At 39.1% G+C, this 21416-nt stretch overlaps 1 protein-coding gene across 2 annotated transcripts in view; it reads left to right on the top strand.

Annotated features, from left to right (window-relative positions):
* The window catches only part of TMCO1 (transmembrane and coiled-coil domains 1), a 43722-nt gene extending 28761 nt beyond the window's left edge, over positions 1–14961 (top strand). Inside the window, exon 7 of one of the 2 annotated variants that reach the window (XM_009436990.5) lies at positions 13850–14961. In XM_009436990.5, the coding sequence (XP_009435265.1) occupies positions 13850–13948 (99 nt within the window). In that variant the 3' untranslated portion in view covers positions 13949–14961. The remainder of the gene's footprint in view (positions 1–13849) is intronic. The other variant, XM_524948.8, reaches the window with a different exon arrangement.
* Positions 14962–21416: the final 6455 nt, after the last annotated feature.

The raw sequence follows: 21416 nt of genomic DNA on the forward strand, positions 1-21416 counted from the left end.
AAAGAAAAGAGGTTTAATTGGCTTATGGCTCTGTAGATTGTACAGGAAGCATGATGCTAGCATCTGCTCAACTTCTGGGAAGTCCTCAGGAAACTTAGAATCATGGCGGAATGCAGAAGGGAAGCAGGCATGTCACATGGCCAGAGTAGGAACAAGAGAGAGAGGTGGGAGGTATTACACACTTTTAAACAACCAGATCTCATGAGAACTCACTCACTATCAGAAGAACAGTACCGAGGGGGATGGTGCTAAACCACACAATTTGACATGAGATTTGGATGGGGACACAGATTCAAACCATTATCCCCCTGGAATGTGAGAATCAATGGGAAATCAAATTATAGTTCATGGCTCACCAAGATCTTTGTCATTGTATTGCTTAATATTTTTTCCCAATTCATATCCCATCACATCCCCACAAATACAGCACTTTGCCCATTCTGGCTTGCTTAATAGTTTTCATGTTACACTCACTCAGATGTACTTTTTGCTTCTGTTTTTCCTTATTTCTGAATGCCTCCCTCTTCTTCCTTTTAAACACCATCAAGTTTTAAGGCTTCCTTTTCTGGCACATATTTTCTGGCACTTACTGCATTGTGAAGGTTAGCTATAAGAGGAGCATGACTAAAATACAGAAATATCAAAAGACTATTATAATAGTGTAGCAAAAAATCATTATGTTATAAAGTATAACAGTGAAAAGAGGGATGAAAAGAATGGGAAAAGATTGAGAAATAAATAGAAGGGGAAACCAGCTGAACTTAGTTATTGATTTAATGTGAAGGAGAAAGGAAAAACTAAGAGGACTTTCAGGTTTTTTATTTTGGGGACCAAATGGGGACTAGTTTCACTAAGAGACTGGGAATAGAAGAAAGAAGAGTATGTTGGTTAGAAGACACGCTGAGTTTGAGGTGTTTGTTGAATAGCTAAGTGATTATGTCCACCAATAAGTTGTACTCTTGCTTAGCTGACGTATATACTTAAATTTTTGAAATGGTCTCTGTAATAGAGCTGCCCTAGCCCATTTTCTGTTGCTGTAACAGTATACCACAGCCTGGCTAATTTATAAAGACAATTTAGCTCACAGTTCTGCAGGAAGGCCAAGAGCATGGTGCTGGCATCTACTGAGGGCCTTCCTGCTACATCATAACATGGTGGAGGACATCACATGGTGAGAAGGCAAGAGCGAGAACCAGAGAGAACTCACTTTTATAGCAAAGCCACTCGTGATAAGGAACCCACTCCAGTGATAATGACATTAATCTATTCATGAGGGCAGAGGGATTACATTTCCACCACATGAACTTTTCGGGGACACATTCAAACCATAGCAGGAGTTTATTGTGAAAGCTAAGGTAATGACAACACAGATCTCTTTTGGTTTAGCACAGATCCTTTGATCTCTGTGGAATATTGGTCTTTAATTTGTTAAGTCTGAAATTTTAAAATTGTGGCTTGGGTTGACATCTTAATAAAACACAATATGACGGGCCACGCGCGGTGGCTCACGCCTGTAATCCCAGCACTTTGGGAGGTCGAGGCGGGCGGATCATGAGGTCAGGAGATTGAGACCATCCTGGCTAACACAGTGAAACTCCATCTCTACTAAAAAAAATACAAAAAAAATTAGCTGGGCGTGGTGGTGGTCACCCGTAGTCCCAGCTACTCAGGCGACTGAGGCAGGAGAATGGTGTGAACCTGGAGGCGGAGATTGCAGGGAGCCAAGATCACGCCACTGCACTCCAGCCTGGGCAACAGAGCGAGACTCTGTCTCAAAAAAATAAATAAATAAGTAAAACATAAAAACCACGATGTATATATTTTAAGCAACAAAGAGCAATTCTGAGTTTGTTGTTGTTGTTGTTGTTGTTGTTATTTTGAGACAGAATCTCACTCTGTCACCCAGGCTGGAGTGCAATAGCTCGATCTTGGCTCACTGCAACCTCCGCCTCCCGGGTTCAAGTGATTCTCCTGCCTCAGCCTCCCAAGAAGCTGGGATTATAGGCACCCACCACCATGCCTGGCTAACCCTTTATATTTTTAATAGAGACAGAGTTTCGCCATGTTGGCCAGGCTGGTCTCGAATTCCTGACCTCAGGTGATCCACCCACCTGGGCCTCCCAAATTTCTGGGATTACAGGCGTGAGCCACCGTGCCCGGCCCCATTCTGTTTTAATTTCAGGCAGATTTTGTTACTTTACTTGTGATGGATCAATAGTAATCTTAGATGCACCGAAAAGTCACCATCTAAAACTGTAGAGTTTTCAAAATGAAATAAATGTTGTTAAGAATTATCATTTAGAGCCAGGCACAGTGGCTCACGCCTGTAATCCCAGCACTTTGGGAGGCCAAGGCGAGCAGATAGCTTGAGCCCAAGAGTTCAAGACCAGCCTGGGAAACATGGTGAAACCCCATCTCTACAAAAAATGCAAAAATTTAACTGGGTATAGTGGTGCATGCCTCTAGTCCCAGCTACTTGGGAGTCTGAGGTGGGAAGATTGCTTGAGCCCGGGAGGTGGAGGTTGCAGTGAGCCGAGATTGCATCACTGCACTCCAGCCTGGGCAACAGAGCCAGACCCTGTCTCAAAAAAAAAAATTATTTAGGAAGTTCAACTCAAGCTGGTCTTTACACTCCTTTTAATTATTTCTAAAAATGTGACGAGTTGTGTATCAGTTGATTTTATCAGGAATGCAAAGCTCATTTTCAGTGCGGATCGGCAAACTGTTTCTGTAAAGGTCTAGATAGCAAATATTTTAGGCTTTGTGGAGAACTGCAGTGTACGGTATATGCTATTAAGTTAAAATAAGAAAATCTGCAGATCCTAGACTGGTACAGCCTACTGAAACATGCTTGCTGAATACAAAAAAGAGGGGGAGGTGGGCAGCAAAAAACACAAAAAATTTTCATATGTTTGTTTTCAGTTAAGGAGGATATATACTAACACTTTTTATTTCCACTTGTCCAGGTGTATGCAAATTCAGTGTCTAGTGAGGGCCTGTTTCCTGCCTGGTTCATAGAGAGTGCCTTCTCTCTGCATGACACACATGAGAAAAAAAGTCTATAAGGACTATAGTATTGCATAGCTAGTGTAAAACTGTTGTATTTGAAGGATCTGTTCTTTTGGTATATAGTTGTCTTCCCCAAGATCCCAGTTGAATTCTAACTACTTATTGCAGCATCCTCAGTGATAGTCATCTTGCAGATAATTTTATTACTTAAATTCTAAAAACAAAAATAGTCTGAAATACTTAAAGCTTGGAAAAATCACAGAAGTCACCTACCTTTATACTTTTTGTTTTATTAATTGTAAATTGTTTCTCTACCTATTACTCACTGTTAGCTTATGCACAAGAGAATTATGAACATATTAATATATCCAGTCTGAAATGCCTTAACAGCATTTGAAGTGTTATCATGGAATATATGCTTCTTCCTTTGAACTAAAATCCTTATTAGCCTGCTATTTCCACATGTTTTATTTGCTTTTTAAGATCTTAGGTTACATGTTGTTGTTTTATTTGCTTTTTAAGATCTTAGGTTACATAAGAATTGACTCTATGGTTGCCTGCGAAATGAATAGTCAGAATATGAGGATTTCAGAAACTCAAATTGTAGACTGTACCATGATTTTCCCATGAATGCCATTGGCAAAGAAATAGGCCTGGTTTTTCGGTTGTTTTGTTGTTGTTTGTTTGTTTTGCAGACAGAGTCTCGTTCTGTTGCTCCGGCTAGAGTGCAGTGACGCAATCACAGCTCACTGCAACCTTCACCTCCCAGGTTCAAGCAATTCTCCCACCTCAGTTTCCTGAGTAGCTGGGATTACAGGTGCATGCCACCACACCCAGCTAATTTTTGTATTTTTAGTAGAGAACAGGGTTTCACCATGTCGGCCAGGCTTGTCTCAAACTCCTGGCCTTAAGTGATCTGCCTGCCGTGGCCTCCCAAAGTGTTGAACGCCTGGCAGCTTTCCAATCTTAAGTGTTCTTGGCATAGGAAACATGGAGGCATGAACGTTTGTAATGGATATAGGGACTACTGAATCTAGAGCTGTTGGTGGGCTGTAACAGGAAGTGAAGCTTGTCACTGAGAAGGATTGCCTGAATCTTCACCTCACGGTATAGCATTAAGGAATTTCATTTTTCTTTCTTGTGCTTCTTATAGTGCAAGTCTGCTGGTGACAAATTCTCTTAATCTTCATTTATCTGAAAATATCTTTATTTTATCTTCATTCTTGAAGGATATTTTCATTGGACATAGAATTCTGGTTTGGCTTTTTTGTTCGTTTTAACCTTTAAGCATTTTAAATGCCTTTCCACTGTTTTCTGGCCTCCATTGTTTCTGAAAAGTTCTTCATGTCTTTGTGTCCTCGTAAGTAATGTCACTTTTCTCTAGCTACTTTCAGATTTTCTCTTTGAGATTGGTTCTCAGAAATTTGACTGTGATGTGCCTAGAGTATTTTTTTTTAAAGTTTTTCCTGCTAGGACTTATGGTTTTCATTAAATGGAGGGAAATTTCAATCATTATTTCTTTAACTGTTTTCTGCCTCATTCTCTCTCTCTCCTTCTTCTGGAACACCAGTTGCTTATATATTAGTCGTTTTGGGTATTGTCCAACAGGACACTGAAGCTATGTTGAATTTTTTTAAATCTTTTTTTTTTCTGTTCTTCAGATGGGATAATTTCTGTTGATCTGTCTTCAAGTTCACAGACTCCTCTAATCTGTGTTAACCCTAAGCCTACCCAATGATTTTTGAATTTTAGGTATTATATTTTTCAGTTTCAGAATTTTTGCTTTATTTGGCATCCTTCCTGAGATTTCTTGTTTGTTAATGTATTATGAGCCATATTTTATGTCCATAATTATTTAGCTGCTTTAAAAACCTTGTCTGCTGGGCTGGTGTGGTGGCTCATGCCTGTTCAGCATTTAGGAAGCTGAGGCAGGAGTTCAAGACCAAGAGCCCAAGAGTTCAAGACCAGCCTGGATAACAGAGCAAAATCTCATCTCTACAAAAAATACAAAAATTAGCCGGGCACAGTGGCATGTACCTGTAATCCCAGCTGCTGGGTTATGGGGGCTTAAGTGGGAGGATTGCTTGAGCCCTGGAGGTCGGGTTTGTGGTAAGCTGTGATCGCGACTTTGCATTCATGCCTGGGCGGCAGAGCGAGACTCTGTCTCAAAAACAAAACAAAAAAACCTTGTGTGCTAATTCCAACATTTGGAATTTGGACTCCATTCCCTGTTCTCTTTTTTTGTTTTTTGTTTTTTTTTGAGATGGAGTCTTGCTCTTATTGCCCAAGCTGTAGTGCAGTGGCATGATCTCGGTTCACTGCAACCTCCACCTCCCAGTTCAAGTGATTCTCCTGTCTCAGCCTCCTGAGTAGCTGAGATTACAGGCGCCCGCTACCATGCCCGGCTAATTTTGTATTTTTAGGAGAGACCGGGTTTCACCATGTTGGTCAGGCTGGCTAGTCTCAAACACCTGACCTCGGGTGATCCACCTGCCTCGGCCTCCCAAAGTGTTGGGATTACAAGCGTGAGCCTCCGCGCCCGGCCTGTTCTCTTAGTAACAGTATATTTTCCAGTTTCTTGATATATCTAGTAATTTTGGATCATATCCTGGATAATGTAAACGATAGGTTGAAGATATTCTGGATTCTTTTATTCTTTGGAAGAAGTGTTGATATTTTTGTTTAGGCAGGCAGTTAACCTGGCATTTGTCTTAGTCCATTAGGGCTACTATAACAAAATACCATATACAATAGAAATTTATTTCTTATTCTTCTAGAGGCTGAGAAGTCCAAAATCAAGGCAAATTCAGTGTCTGGTAAGGTCCTGTTTCCTGCCTGGTTCATAGAGAGTGCCTTCTGTCTGCATCCTCACATGGTGGAAGGCACAGGGCAGCTCTTCGGGACCTTTTTTTTGAAAGGACAATCCCATTAAAGAGGGCAGAGTCCTCATGACCTAATCACCTCCCAAAGTTCCCACCTTCTAACACCTTGGTAGTTTGGATTCAACATATGAATTTGTAAGGGACACAAACATTCAGACCATAGCAGCACTCAAACTCCAAACTCTCCTTTGTGGTAGATGGCAGCTGAAGTCTCAGGTCAGTTATTTTAGTCTTAACTGGGCTGCTTATAGGCTGCCTTGTACATAGTTTAAGAATTAAGCAGACCCAGGCGCGGTGGCTCATGCCTGTAATCCCAGCATTTTGGGAGGCCAGGGCGGGTAGATCACTTGAGGTCAGGAGTTCGAGACCAACCTTGCCAACATGTTGAAACCCCATCTCTACTAAAAATACAAAAATTAGCCAGGCATGGTGGTGCATGTCTGTAATCCCAGATACTCAGGAGGCTGAGGCATGAGAATCGCTTGAACCTGGGAGGCGGAGGTTGCAGTGAGCTGAGACTGCGCCACCGCACTCCAGCCTGGGTGACAGGGCAAGATTCTGTCTCCAAAAAAAAAAAAAAAAAATTAGGCAGAGATTTGGGGGCAGAGTTTATATGCAAAATTTGAGGCTCCTTTTTTGTTGTCTCTCTGTTTTCCAGGATTCTTTCTCTATTTTCAGTAGCTGTGGTTTTCCAGTAGCTTTTTGGTTCTTCAAACCAGTAAGATTGTAGTTTATTCTGAGTTTTAGACACTCTTCACAGTGCCGACTGGGGTTATGCCCTCCATTATGAGATTTTCAAAAAATAAAACATTTTGTCTTTCTGCACTAAGCTAAAATTCAGAATATTCTCCTTGACTGATCCTCAAAGAAGGAGCTAAAAGAGATCTAGGGACATTTTCATTGGAAAGATACGGGAGAAAGAGGAAAGGAAGGAGGAAGTGAGAGCGAGAGAAAGAGATTGTCACTTAATCTCCTGACCCCAGCAGAAAAGACTTTTATTACAAAGAGGGCCTTTGGTCAACCTAAGACAGAAAATATTCATTCATCATTACAAAGGAAGTGACATTACTCTAGTGCAGATTTGATGTGCTTATCTTTCAGAATTTTTATTTCCACTTTATAAGATATGTGTTAAGAAGGTCCCAGAAGGGAGCTTCAGTTTTCTACCCTATTTTATTTGTTTTCTGTATTGGGCTTTTATACATCACATTTTATTTTTCAAAAGGCTCCTGTTAATCTCTGTGAATTGTGTGCAAAAAAACAAAAAACAAAACAAAACAAAAAACGATGGGCCGAGCGCAGTGGCTCACACCTGTAATCCTAGCACTTTGGGAGGCCAAGGCAGGTGGATCACGAGGTCAGAAGTTCAAGACCAGCCTGGCCAAGATGGTGAAACCCTGTCTCTACTAAAAATACAAAATTAGCCGGGCATGGTGGCAGGCGCCTGTAATCCCAGCTACTTGGGAGGCTAAGGAAGAGAATTGCTTGAACTCGGGAGGTGGTGGAGGTTGCAGTGAGCTGAGATCACACCACTGCACCCCAGCCTGGACAACAGAGTAAGACTCCGTCTCAAAAAATAAAAATAAAAAAGAATAGAAATTTATTTTAAAAATTAAAAAATAAAAGAGTTATTAAAGGGTTATTAAAGGGTCTGAAAATGATTGATCTAGTCAACCCTCTTTTTTCTAACAGTAAGGACATTGAGATTTGGTAAAATGAAAAGATACTCCTATTGTTTTATTGTCTAGTTTGTCAGCACTGTAACACAAGTTTTCTGATTGCTAACCCAATAATATTTCAGCGATATCAAGCTTGTACTATCAGGTTTTTTTAGTAAATATTTAATCTCTACATTATTTTTCCCAAATAGTCTAGTCAGATATAATGTGAGAGCCCTGGTAATATTGGAAAGGGTCGTTTTGAAGTGATTAGATTTTATATACAGCTTTGTTGATAGAATAAAGATTACATTGTGGGAATTAATGAGATATTGCGATTAATTGGAAGTGAAGACTGGTTGCCAGATATCAGAGAAACTAACAGAGTGAACTGAGGATTGCCATAGGTGTGTTATTTTAGCTAAATGACTAAGGAATAAAATTCAGCAGAATGTGCTTATCGCCATTGACCTGGGTCTTCCCAAAATATCCAGTTAGCAACCAACAACTTCCGTTTCTTGATCACTGGTTCTTAATCATGGTAAAGAGGAAAGAACACAAATCCTGTGTTTGTATTTTTCTGGTTTTCCTGCCAGAAGACACAATTATGGGAAAATGTTTTTCCTTTGTTTTTCTCTTCTGGGTATACACTCTTCATTTGTTACCCTGTTACACAGGACTGGACAGGAATTCAAAATAATTGTTTTACATTTTTCCAAAACTTGATTGCATCTTACTATATTTTGCATTTGTATTTTCTTTCATAGCATCTTTATTATATATTAAAACTCCTATCTTTTAGCTAAATGCATGTTTCTTTCTTTTTTTTTTTTTTTTTTTGAGATGGAGTCTTGCTCTGTCACCCAGGTTGGAGTGCAGCTGCACGATCTCCTACAACCTCTGCCTCCCGGGTTTCAAATGATTCTCCTGCCTCAGCCTCCCAAGTAGCTAGGATTACAGGCGCGTGTAGAGACGGGTTTCACCATGTTGGCCAGGCTGGTCTCAAACTCCTGACCTCAGATGATCCACCCACCTCGGCCTCCCAAAGTGCTGGGATTACAGGTGTGAGCCACCACTCCTGGCCTAAATGCATATTTCTAAACTAAATCTTGCTAATTAACAAGGCCTGAAAACTTGACCTCAAGAAGAAAGAAAAATTGAGAGATTATAGGAAAGCAGTCAGGTTAAGTTTAATGGATGAGATTGTTGAAAGATGTAATGAGATAATATATACAAAAGTGCCTGCTGTACAGTGTGGTATTCAGTGAGTATTTATTGAATTACAGCCTGACCATTGGTATCTTATTTTTCTTATCTACATGCAAGGATAATAATGTCCACTTCATTAAGCTTTGAGGATTTAAATGAGGACATACATATAAAGGTCTTAGAACAATGCCTTGCAGAGTGTAAGTACTCAGTAACTGTTAACCATTATTATTGTTGTTATTCTTTTTTTAGCTTCATACTATGACCTTCACTTTAAAATAGCACCCACAGGAATATTTTTCTTTATTTTAAAAGTATTCCATTTAGCAGTATTTCAAAAAGTTGGGGAAGGCAAGATATGAGAAAAAGTATACAACTATTATTAATACAACTGTTATCTTACTATATATTCTTAAATACTTTATATTCCCTTTTATAGACCTTATTTTTTAGAACAGTTTTAGGTTCACAGCAAAATTGAGTGGAAGGTACAGAGATTTCATATATATGCCTTGCCCCCACATATGCATAGCACACCCCTCTATCAACTTTCTCCACCAGAGTGGTACATTTGTTACAATTGATTAATCTACACTGACATATAATTATTACCCCCAAATCCATAGTTTATGTTAGGGTCCATTCTTTGCATTGTACATTCTATGGGTTTTTTGCATAGCAACTATATTTTATATGTGTATGTTTATATAGAGAGAGAGAGAGAAAGAGAGAGAGAGAGAAACCATTTGCTCATTTAACAGCATAATTGTGATTTTTTTTGAAAATAGGCCTGTTACACGATTTTTTATTCCTTTTTTTTTTTTTTTTACTTCTTTATGTGATTTTTTTATTCCTAAGATAACAGTCTGTTACAGAGAGGTGGCTTAATAAAGGAAAACTGCACTTTGAGTTATATCAGTTCACTTTCTGACTTGTAACCTCTCCCTACATCAACTTTCTCATCTCAACAGCAGGGATAACTAAGGACTACTATCTAGTCCTTAGAACTGTTTGCAAACTTTAAAGTGTGTAGAAATGTAGGATGTTACTACTGTAGAGATATTAGTGACGTCTGGTCCTTTTACCTGTGGCTCTTGCATCTTGAGACCATCACTTAGTTCCTACATGGGTTTTAGGGGAAAAGATTTCACTGATGGAAAAGCAGGGGAAATCTATCTGAGAAAAACAGAAGACCTAGGTTTCACCTGTGAGACTATAGGAATTTAAACAGATTAGTTTAGAATTTCATGAAAGGATAAAATTGCATGCAGTAAATGCAGAGTGTTTGTGTTAAAATACAAATACCTGTGTAATGTAACACCGATACATTTAATTTAGTGTTCCCAAAACGGGTCTGTGGCAAGAGCCACAAGGAAAGGAAAGTATAGAGTAAAGGAAAGTATAGAGTTGCGTGGATTTCCATGTACTTTGGCTGTGGCTACTGAAGTGTCTCATTTTTAACACTTTTTTGTTGCTGCTATTGCTATTTGAGATATTCCCTTCTAGAGCAGTGGCTTACCCTCAGTAGTCATTTAAATATTTTGAGTTAGTAAATGAAATTCAACAGACTACCAGTTCAGTTTCTTGTTTCTTCAAAATATTATTTTTTATTTTTTCAATCATCTTCTTTAAATCACGGTAAACCTATAAAGGGCATCCAACATTTTTACATTGGTTTTTAATCTCTAAAATGATAAGGACTCATCTATTTGACCCTTCAGAATAACTGAGCAAGAATCCCTTGTGTATTTTGTCTAGGCTATATTACTGTATTTGTTAACTAGACAAATATGTTTATCAGCAGCTAATTCTGTATGTCTTACTGTTTCAAATTTTATCTTTAAAGCAATTTCCCTTAATGCCTAGCTTAGTGCTAAATACATTGTAGGTGCTCAGGAAATATTAATTAAATAAAGAAATTGCAAACTAGTGACATCATTTGGTCTTTTTACTGCTTTGTGTAATGGGTTTTTTAGAGGTGAGCTTTAAGGAGCTATTTTTATTATAAAAGTAATGCAGGCCGGGTACGGTGGCTCATGCCTGTAATTCCAGCACTTTGGGAGGCCGAGACAGGCGGATCACGAAGTCAAGAGATCGAGACCATCCTGGCCAACATGGTGAAACCCCGTCTCTACTAAAAATACAAAAAATTAGCTGGGCATGATGATGCGCCCCTGTATTCCCTGCTACTCGGGAGGTTGAGGCAGGAGGATCGCTTGAACCTGGGAGGCGGAGGTTGCAGTGAGCCAAGATCGCACCACTGCACTCCAGCCTGGCGACAGAGCGAGACTCTGTCTCAAAAAAAAAGTATTGCAAAGTAGGCCGGGCATAGTGGCTCACCCCTATAATCCCAGCACTTTGGGAGGCTGAGGTGAGCGGATCACTGGAGCCCAAGAATTTGAGACCAGTGTGGCCAACATGGCAAAACCCCAACTCTATTAAAAATACAAAAATTAGCTGGGCATGGTGGCATGCCTGTAGTCCCTGCTCCTCGGGAGGCTGAGGTGGGAAGAATGCTTGAGCCCGGGAAGTGGAGGTTGCAGTGAGCTGTGATCACACCACTGCACTCCAGCCTCAGTGACAGAGCAAGACCACGTCTCAGAAAAAGAAATACAAAGTCCGATCATTCTCCATCTTTACTAAGGAGAGGTATCCTAATGTACTAACGATTGATTTTTTTCTTCACTCATTTCAGATGTCTTCTTAAAGAATGAGCTATAGTATTGTGGAATGTATGTACTGAAATATTTTATGGTAAATATAATTTAGATGAGTCCTTAAAGTTATGTCTTCCATATTTAAACATTCTGTTGTATTCTAACAGTGTTACCTCAATACACATTCTTTTTGTTTTGTTTTGTTTTGTTTTTGTTTTGAGACGGAGTCTCGCCGTCGCCCAGGCTGGAGTGCAGTGGTGCGATCTCGGCTCACTGCAGGCTCCGCCCCCCGGGGTTCGTGCCATTCTCCTGCCTCAGCCTCCTGAGTAGCTGGGACTACAGGCGCCCGCCACCTCTCCCGGCTAATTTTTTTTTTTTTTTTTTTTTTTTTTTTGTATTTTTAGTAGAGACGGGGTTTCACCGTGTTAGCCAGGATGATCTCGATCTCCTGACCTCGTGATCCGCCCGCCTCGGCCTCCCAAAGTGCTGGGATTACAGGCGTGAGCCACCGCGCCTGGCCGTCCTCAATACACATTCTTATCCATAGTAGTCATCATTCTTCATGATGAAGGATTGAGGGTGTGTATGCTTGTAGAGAAGCCTGGTTATGGATATTCTCACAGTATCTTATATCTAGTAGGTACTCAGTAACTACTGGATGAATAGTTTAATGCATGCAAACCTGCCTACCACAGAATGGAGTTTGTTCTGAAGAGCAGAACTTTAACACAGAAACTACTGTGTAAGAGAATCCATTAGATTAAGGGTCAAAACACAACAGGTTTAAATTCTAACTGTGCTCTTAATTTAGCTTTGTAATTCTGGATAAGCCATCCATCATACCTTTCTGAGTTTTAGTTTCTTCAAATATAAAATGAAGGAACCGGGCAATAATCATCAGGATCTCTAAGGTTTTTTTCCTCTTATAAAATGCTACATTGGCTGGGCACAGTGGCTCATGCCTGTAATCCCAGCACTTTGGGAGGCTGAGGCAGGCGGATCACCTGAGGTCAGGAGTTCAAGACCAGCCTGGCCAACATGGTGAAACCCCTTCTCTACTAAAAAAAATACAAAAATTAGCTGGGTGTGATAGCAGGCACCTGTAATCTCAGCTACTTAGGAGGCTGAGGCAGGGAGAATTGCTTGACCCAGGAGGCAGAGGTTACTGTGAGCCGACATCGTGCCACTGTACTCTAGCTTGGATGACAGAGTGAGACTCCATCTCAAAAAAAAAAAAAAGAATTATGAGAACAAAGTATGTTTTTAAAAACAATAAAAGTATAAAAGTGAGTTTCTTAAAAAATTGCATTAGATGTAGGTGAAACAATGGAAAAAGATGACACGGTGCTGAAAATTTAGGAGAATTCTGAACTCAGAGTGCTTTGCAGGTTTCTGAGTACTTTCAACACTGTAAAGAAATTGAAACTGGTTTGTTTTTTTTTTTTTTTTTAAGACAGAATCTCACTCTGTTGCCCAGGCTGGAATGCAGTGGTGCAGTCTTGGCTCACGCAGCCTCTGCCTCCTAGGTTCAAGGGACTCTCATGCCTCACCCTCCCGAGTAGCTAGGACTACAGGTGTATGCCACAATGCCCAGCTAATTTTTGTATTTTTCTACTAAAAAGTAGAGATGGGGTTTTACCATGTTGTCCAAGCTCGTCTTGAACTCCTAGCCTGAAGTGATCTACCCACCTCAGCCTCCCAAAGTGCTGGGATTACAGGCGTGAGCCACCACACCCAGCCGAAACTGAAAATTATAGACAGTGCAGTAATGACAAATCCAGCCAGCAGACCCGTACTCAAAGAAAATGCCCATAAGAAATAGCTAATGAATATTCTTCATATGCTTCTTGTTAAAAAAATTATCTCCTTTTATGATTCTCTACTCGAAAAAAATCAACCACTTTCATTAGTAGACCAAGGTCTCATCAGGTAAGGAAGGCTTTTACTGTTCTATGATTTTCATTACATTGTAGGCCTTTTTAAAAATAACATAGTGATTGCCGGGTGCGGTGACTCCCTCCTGTAATCCCAGCACTTTGGGAGGCCGAGGTGGGCAGATCACGAGGTCAGGAGATCGAGACCATCCTGGCTAACATGATGAAACCCTGTCTCTACTAAATATACAGAAAATTAGCCGGGTGTGGTGGCGGGCACCTGTAGTCCCAGCTACTCGGGAGGCTGAGGCAGGAGAATGGCGTGAACCTGGGAGGCAGAGCTTGCAGTGAGCCAAGATTGCTCCACTGCACTCCAGCCTGGGTGACAGAGCGAGACTCCATCTCAAAAAAAAAAAAAAAAGTGATAATCATCCTATTGCAGGTCATAATGGTTCCTTTAATCTATATGAGTATGAGTTCCCTTTGCCTGAGAGCTACATAAAACACATCTTCTGTATATTTGATATTAAAACCCAATCCTTACTGTGCTTTCTTCACAGAACATTCAGAAGATTCTCGGCCTTGCCCCTTCACGAGCCGCCACCAAGCAGGCAGGTGGATTTCTTGGCCCACCACCTCCTTCTGGGAAGTTCTCTTGAACTCAAGAACTCTTTATTTTCTATCATTCTTTCTAGACACACACACATCAGACTGGCAACTGTTTTGTAGCAAGAGCCATAGGTAGCCTTACTACTTGGGCCTCTTTCTAGTTTTGAATTATTTCTAAGCCTTTTGGGTATGATTAGAGTGAAAATGGCAGCCAGCAAACTTGATAGTGCTTTTGGTCCTAGATGATTTTTATCAAATAAGTGGATTGATTAGTTAAGTTCAGGTAATGTTTATGTAATGAAAAACAAATAGCATCCTTCTTGTTTCATTTACATAAGTATTTTCTGTGGGACCGACTCTCAAGGCACTGTGTATGCCCTGCAAGTTGGCTGTCTATGAGCATTTAGAGATTTAGAAGAAAAATTTAGTTTGTTTAACCCTTGTAACTGTTTGTTTTGTTGTTGTTTTTTTTTCAAGCCAAATACATGACATAAGATCAATAAAGAGGCCAAATTTTTAGCTGTTTTATGTACAAGGAGAGATCTGTTTCATTTTGTTTTGCCGTATTTCTAGATATAAGTTTTAGCATAGGCCAGGAAGGACTAAAATAAAAGTTTTTAAGGTACTGTACTTTTTGCCATACTTGACTCATATACTCAAAATACAGAGTTGTCCTGGTGTAGGAATTGGAAAGCAAGAGTGGAAAGGAACGTAATAACTCGTTGGAGTTTAAAAATGAGGGTCTTGGCAAGTAACACTGATGTCTGAAAAAAAAATTAAATATAAATAAATAAATAAAAATGAGGGTCCTCAGCTGTTCTCTTCATATCCTATTACAGTCTCTCAGATTCTTGTGGGGGCACTCTTAGATCTCCCTTGGAGACAAGGTTATAGTTATATGTTGTTAATCTTGCAGAGCTTCCTTTTAGTCACAATAGCCTTCATTTTCTGCCATGCCCCTTCATAAGGGAGAAGGATGTTTGTACCATGATCCTCCACCCATAATCTATGGAATTAGGAGTCCTGTGTGGAGTCTTATCAATAAATATGCACATTCATCAAATGTCTACTTAAATGTGAGTATTCTACCAGTGAGAAAAAACACATAATTTTCAAGGTAATCATTGTTAAACCAACAGCAAAATTCTTTCTTATCAGCACCATAAAGTCCAGAAGACAGTAGAAAAGTATCTTCAAAGCGCTGAGGAAAGTAAGTATCAACTTAGAATTTTATGTACAATATTGGAGGCAAAATAAAGACATGTTTAGACATACAAAACTAAGAGAATTGAATTATTAAAGGTTATATTCCAAGGACAAAAAAGAGGATCTGCCCAAGGTGAAGGTATGGCATACAAGAAACAATGGTCAACAGAGAAATAAAATATATGGATGAATATATGGATAAATTTGAGTGTTTTATGGATTATCTAATTTAAGGATTATCCCAAGACAACCCTACAAGGTAATTACTGTTCTTACCTTCATTTAACAGATGAGGAAACTGGGGCAGGGGAGGTTAGTAACTTGCTCTGCATCACAGAGCTATTGAGTGGCAGTCAGGATTTGAATTCAACCAGTGTAAAGCCTAATAGTCCAGGCTGTCAAGCTCTATATTACAGCCTCCTCATGGGTATGTGGTGATTCTCTTCTCATCCCATCTCCTCAACTAGAGTGTGTGAGCTCTCTAAAGTTGGACTTTGTCTTTTTTTTGTTCTCCTTATTACAAAGTAGTCAACGTGGGTGGAAACACAGCAGGAGCTCAATAAAAGCAGATGAAAGGGAACAGAAGTCCCTATTTTGAGACTAGTTTTATCAGAAGGATGTCTGATAATGGATGGTAATGACTTTTAATGGTCTTTTCTCCATATCATTGACCACTCTAAGCAAAATAATAATTCGAATGATAATGAAGAAAATGATGCTCATGATAACAATAATGACAAATATGAAATGGCTAAAATAAAACATGAAACCATCCTCAAAATTCTGCCATCACCTTTTTAAAGTGAGAATGTATAGCACACTCTATCACTCATACCCTGAGGCTTTGAAGTTGGTGCTTTCTAATCAGACTTATGGACCAGGTTTTCATATACAAATTATGTTTCCATGGTAAGGAATAAATAAGAGGGAGAAGTTAAAAAGGAGAGATTACATCTATTCACCCTATTCATTAAAATTTTTAAAAATTTTTTTCCGAACATGTTCTGCTTATGTATATTCACTCTATTCTTAAAAGCACAATAATAAAGATATATTACAGAGGAAATAAAACTATCACAAGAATTAAATTCAAGGAGTTATTAAGGGCTACTGCAGCCTCACAATTAGTTTTTTAAAATTTCTTGTCCTGAAGAAATTTCAAGACTAGTTATTTGGATGACACTCTAGGTCCACAGCATCACCGGATCATTGGAGATGACATTTCAAGACAGGCCTCTGAACATCTCTCATAACACATAATTTGGTTATTTTCCCTATGTAAGATGGATTGTCTCCTGTCTAGGGAAGAAAAACAGCCATTACTAATATCTGCATTAGTCTACTCAGGTTGCAATCATAATATGCTAAAGTAGTAAACTTTTAAAAATGACAGTAAACCTGAGTTTATTAACAGGTTACATTCTAAAAGCTAAGCTAGTTTGGAAATTGGAAAGCAAATGTGTGTAGGTATTCATATGCCCTTGACCAGACTGGGCCTCTCTCTTCCCAGGGAAATCATTCTCTCCAATGGGGCCAGTTACTTAAAATTACATCAGACAATTGATAGAGCTTCTAGATCCCCCTTCTAAAACAAAAGCATTTTGCCACAAACTAGGATGCAGTAGGTTTTTTTCAGACTATTTATACTTATTTTATGTATTTCAATACTGCCCTTTAAGTAAAAGTACTATATACTTTCTCTTTTTTTAGATTAATTCTGCTTAAGTCAGTCTTTTAATTTATTCTAGTTTGAGTTTTTAAAAAATTTTAGAATGAAAAAATCTCAAAAATATACTATTATGTATATACACTATTTTATATATATATATATATATAGAGAGAGAGAGAGAGAGAGAAAGAGAGAATGAATAAAGAACACCTAGGTAACCCATCCTCCACCTTCGACAATTATCAGCTCCTAGCTAATTTGTGTCATCTGTAACCCCACCTGCTTCTGCCCTTTCTGTATTATTTTGAAGCAAATCTTAATCATTTATCTGTAAATATTTCAGGACTTTAAAAAATATGTATAATCTGAATACCATTTTTACACCTAAGAAAATGGACAATTCCTTAATATAATGTGTTGTCTATAGATGTCAAAAATTTTTGCAGTTTTTTGGAATCAGGAACCAAGTAAGGTACTGAATATTGCAGTTAGCTGATACGCATCCTAAATTTCTTCAATTGTTGTGGTCCTCAAACTAGAGTGTATCAGAATCACTAAAGCCTTGTTAAAACACAAACTGCTGGGCCCCACCCCAGAGTTGGTGATCTGTAAGTCTGCTGTGGAGTCTGGGAATTTGCATCTCTAACAAATTCCCAGGTGATGCTGAAGCTGCAGGTTTGGGGTTCACTCACCTATTGGTTCATCAGCATCTCTCTGCCCTCTTACAATATATTTGTTGAAGAAGTTGTGTTGTTTACCTTGCAGAGTTTTTCTTAGTTTGGATTTTGGTGATAGCATGCTGGTTTTTTCATACTATTGGTTGTCTCTGTAATGCGAGCAGCTTTTGATCTATTAATTAATGAGATATTAAAAGTGATGGTATTCTAATTCTAGTATTCCTTCATTTATGATCTAAAATACCTCTAAATAGGAACTTCCTCTCATCTACTTTTTGGGGGAAAGTTAAGAATAAATGCCTAACTCCTTGGTCTTCAAAATAATGAGCTGTTTATTAACATCCTCCAATAGTGAATAATTAATGTGTATGTCATTAGCAATTCATGCATTTAAACATATTTGATGTACTTCAGTCCACTGAAGCTATTTCTCTTATGAATGCTCAAATTGTCCCATTTTTGGCCAGCGAGAGCCTCTTTCATTTGGCTCCTGAGTCTATTTGCATGACCCTCGTTGTCATTGGTAGCATCCTTGCTAAGTGATATAACAAGATGTTCTAAGGCTCATCTTGTGTATTTCCTGCATGACTTGAAAACAACAATTTCTCCAAAGAGGCTTGTTTCCTCTTTACTGGAAAATGGCATTTGGAGATTGCGATCAGAGCACTAGGAATGGTGAGACTGGGTTTTTAGGTTTCTAGGCCTTTCTGTGGACTAACATTGGTATTATTTGTTGTTGTTTTAATATAAAATACAGCATGAAGTTATACTGATACTCAGGGCTACAGAATTTTTACTTAATTTCTTTGGTCTGTGTCTCATTTATCAAACCATACTAAGAATTCCAATTTGCAGCAGCCGGCTGATATAATTAGAATATTACATAATTATTCATTAGTACAAGCTAAGAGTATACACTCAGAAGTCTCAGATATTAACATAAACATTACCAACAATATAGTTAATGAAAATAGTTCAAGTTTTGTTTTTTGTGGGGTAAAGGACAGGGAGGATTGTGTAAGGTATATCACACTATGAGTTCACAGTCCAAATACTGATATTTCAAGTTATCTGGAATTATTTCTTTAAGGTTATTGCCAACAGAATATAATTTACATTTGTTTGATTTTGTTTCCAACTTTAGAGATTTCTCTTTAATTTTACTTTATATAGTGTTTTGATGGGTTTGCACAAAAAAGCATATTTAAGCTACATAGAGATGGGTACCCATTATCACACTTCTGTTATGGGTTTAAGCCCACTCATAAGCCCCATAATGTGTGAAAAGATGGGCCGGTAAAATTCTTACCAGAAACAATTTAATTTTTACCTAATAGTGGGGCTGGCAGGGACACTGTCTGCAGTGACATTGCCCCCTTAACACTTCACACTTGTTGACTAAAGGGAGGAGACCTATTGTGAAGAGAATACCATGTGGGGATGTCACCAACACTGACTCAGATCCTTACCGCTGTCCCCTTAATTTTTCTGCAATAGCCTACCAGGTAGTTTCCTTTATTCTAGTTTCCCTGACTCCAGTTCACCCTCCATCTTGCTGTGGGATGATTTTTTTTTTTTTTTTTTTTTTGAGATGGAGTCTTACCCTGTTGCCCAGGCTGGAGTGCAGTGGCATTATCTCGACTCACTGCAACCTCCGCCTCCCAGGTTCAAGTGATTCTCCTGCCTCAGCCTCCCGAGTAGCTGGGATTATAGGCATGCACCACCATGCCTGGCTAATTTTTGTATTTTTAGTACATACAGAGTTTCACCATGTTGGCCAGGCTGGTCTCAAACTCCTGACCACAGGTGATCCACCTGCCTCGGCCTTCCAAATTGCTGGGATTACAGGCGTGAGCCACTGCGCCCGGCCTGGCAATGATCTTCGTAAAATATAATATAAATCTGAAGCCGGGCACAGTGGCTCACGCCTGTAATCCCAGCACTTTGGGAGGCTGAGGCAGGTGGATCACCGGAGGTCAGGGGTTCAAGACAAGCCTGGCCAACATAGTGAAACCCCATCTCTACCAAAAATACAAAAAATAAGCTCGGCGTGGTGGCACATGCCTGTAATCCCAGCTGCTAGAGAGACTGAGGCAGGAGAATCACCTGAACCCGGGCAGGAGAGGTTGCAGTGAGCCGAAATCATGCCATTGCACTCCAGCCTGGGCAACAATAGTGAAACTCCATCTCAAAAATAAAAAAAAAAATAATAATAAATCTGATTGTGTTGCTCCTCAAAGGAAAGTTGTTCAATGGCTCCCAGTAGCTTTTAAGTAAATTTAAACTAGTTAGCACACAAAACCATCCCAACCTGGATCTCCAGCCTTTTCTTATCTCTATATCCCACCATATCTTTTTTTTTTTTTTTTTTTTTTTTTTTTTTTTTTTTTGAGACAGAGTCTTGCTCTGTCGCCCAGGCTGGAGTACAGTGGCGCGATTTCGGCTCACTGCAACTTCCGCCTCCTTGGTTCAAGTGATTCTCCTGCCTCAGCCTCCCGAGTAGCTGAGACTACAGGCGCCCACCACCACGCGCAGCTGATTTTTGTATTTTTAGTAGAGACGGGGTTTCATCGTGATGGCCAGGATGGTCTCGATCTCCTGACCTCATGACCTGCCTGCCTCAGCCTCCCAAAGTTCTGGGATTACAGGTGTAAGCCACCACGCCCACCTACCCCACTATATCTTGTCCTCTAGCTAAGCAGATTTCTTAAACAAATTCTGCATTTTTCATGTTCTTTTTTATTTTTATTAAGCTAGAGATGAGGTCTCACTATGTTGCCCAGGTTGGTCTTGAACTCCTGGGCTCAAGTGATCCTCCCACCTTAGCCTCCCAAAGTGCTAGGATTACAGGCATGAGCTACAGTGCTCAGCCTTTCATGTTCTTTTTGGACTTTACTACCTTTGTTTTCTCAGCCTAGAATGTTCTTTGTCTTATTTGCCTGATTTTTCTTCTCTTACTTTTCCTACTTAGCATCACCTTTTACATGGTTGAGTTAGATTTCTCTTTCCTGTATTTCTGTTAGAGCCTTTCATATATGAGTCATTCATTTAAAAATGGACAATTAACTTTCTAAGCTTCAATAGCCTCGTCTGGAAAATGGAGTTAATAACTCAGTCAAAGCTCCCTTATCTGATTTCCACTTACCTGAGTCTTCAGATGGATCCTCCCAGTTCCCTGTGAAAAGCTTGATGACCAGCATCCACATCACGCTGAATGCTCTCAACCATGCTTGTGCACAACTCCTGCCAGTCAATTGTGTAACATAATTTATCTTACTTGTTATTGTAATTAAATGCATGGACTAAATATGTTAAATTATGAAATATGAATACAAAAGAAGGATTACTTCTGTGAAAATTAAACTGAATGACTTGGAATAACAATAAAAAAATTTGCTAAAAATAATTGCTGTTGGTGAATTAACAAAGACTAAAAAAGTAACAAAAAATTTAGAAAGATTCAGCATTATTTCTTAGTGTTTTAATTCATGCTCCACTTTAAAGAAACCAAAACTGGAAATCAGAGGTGATGGGTTTGGTTTATGCAGAAAAAAAAAACGGTATTGCAATCAGTAGACTCATACTCAAGGAAAAGGCCTTGGCCCTACATAAAAAGTGAACAAGTATATATTTGTATGTTTTAAGTTAAACATGTCTAAAGTATGTATATATGTATTTTTTCATAACTGTAATTAAATTTTTAGATTAACCTACAAATTACTGGTTCTAGTCATATCAGATAAATAGGTTTTTACCTCATAGTGTTCTTGATGGATTCTGTAAAGCAATTGATACTATGCCTGGCATATTAAAGGCATTTGTTTTTTAAACACAGGAATCCTATGAGGGAGATAGGGTATCTTTTTATTATTTCCATTTTACAGGTGACAAATCATGATTTATCCAAGATCCTACACCAGTAAGTAACAGAACCAGGAAGAACCCAGATCCTTAGTTTTCAGGGTC

This window comes from Pan troglodytes, chromosome 1 (genome assembly GCF_028858775.2).
Source record: "Pan troglodytes isolate AG18354 chromosome 1, NHGRI_mPanTro3-v2.0_pri, whole genome shotgun sequence".
NCBI classification, from domain to species: Eukaryota; Metazoa; Chordata; class Mammalia; order Primates; family Hominidae; genus Pan; species Pan troglodytes.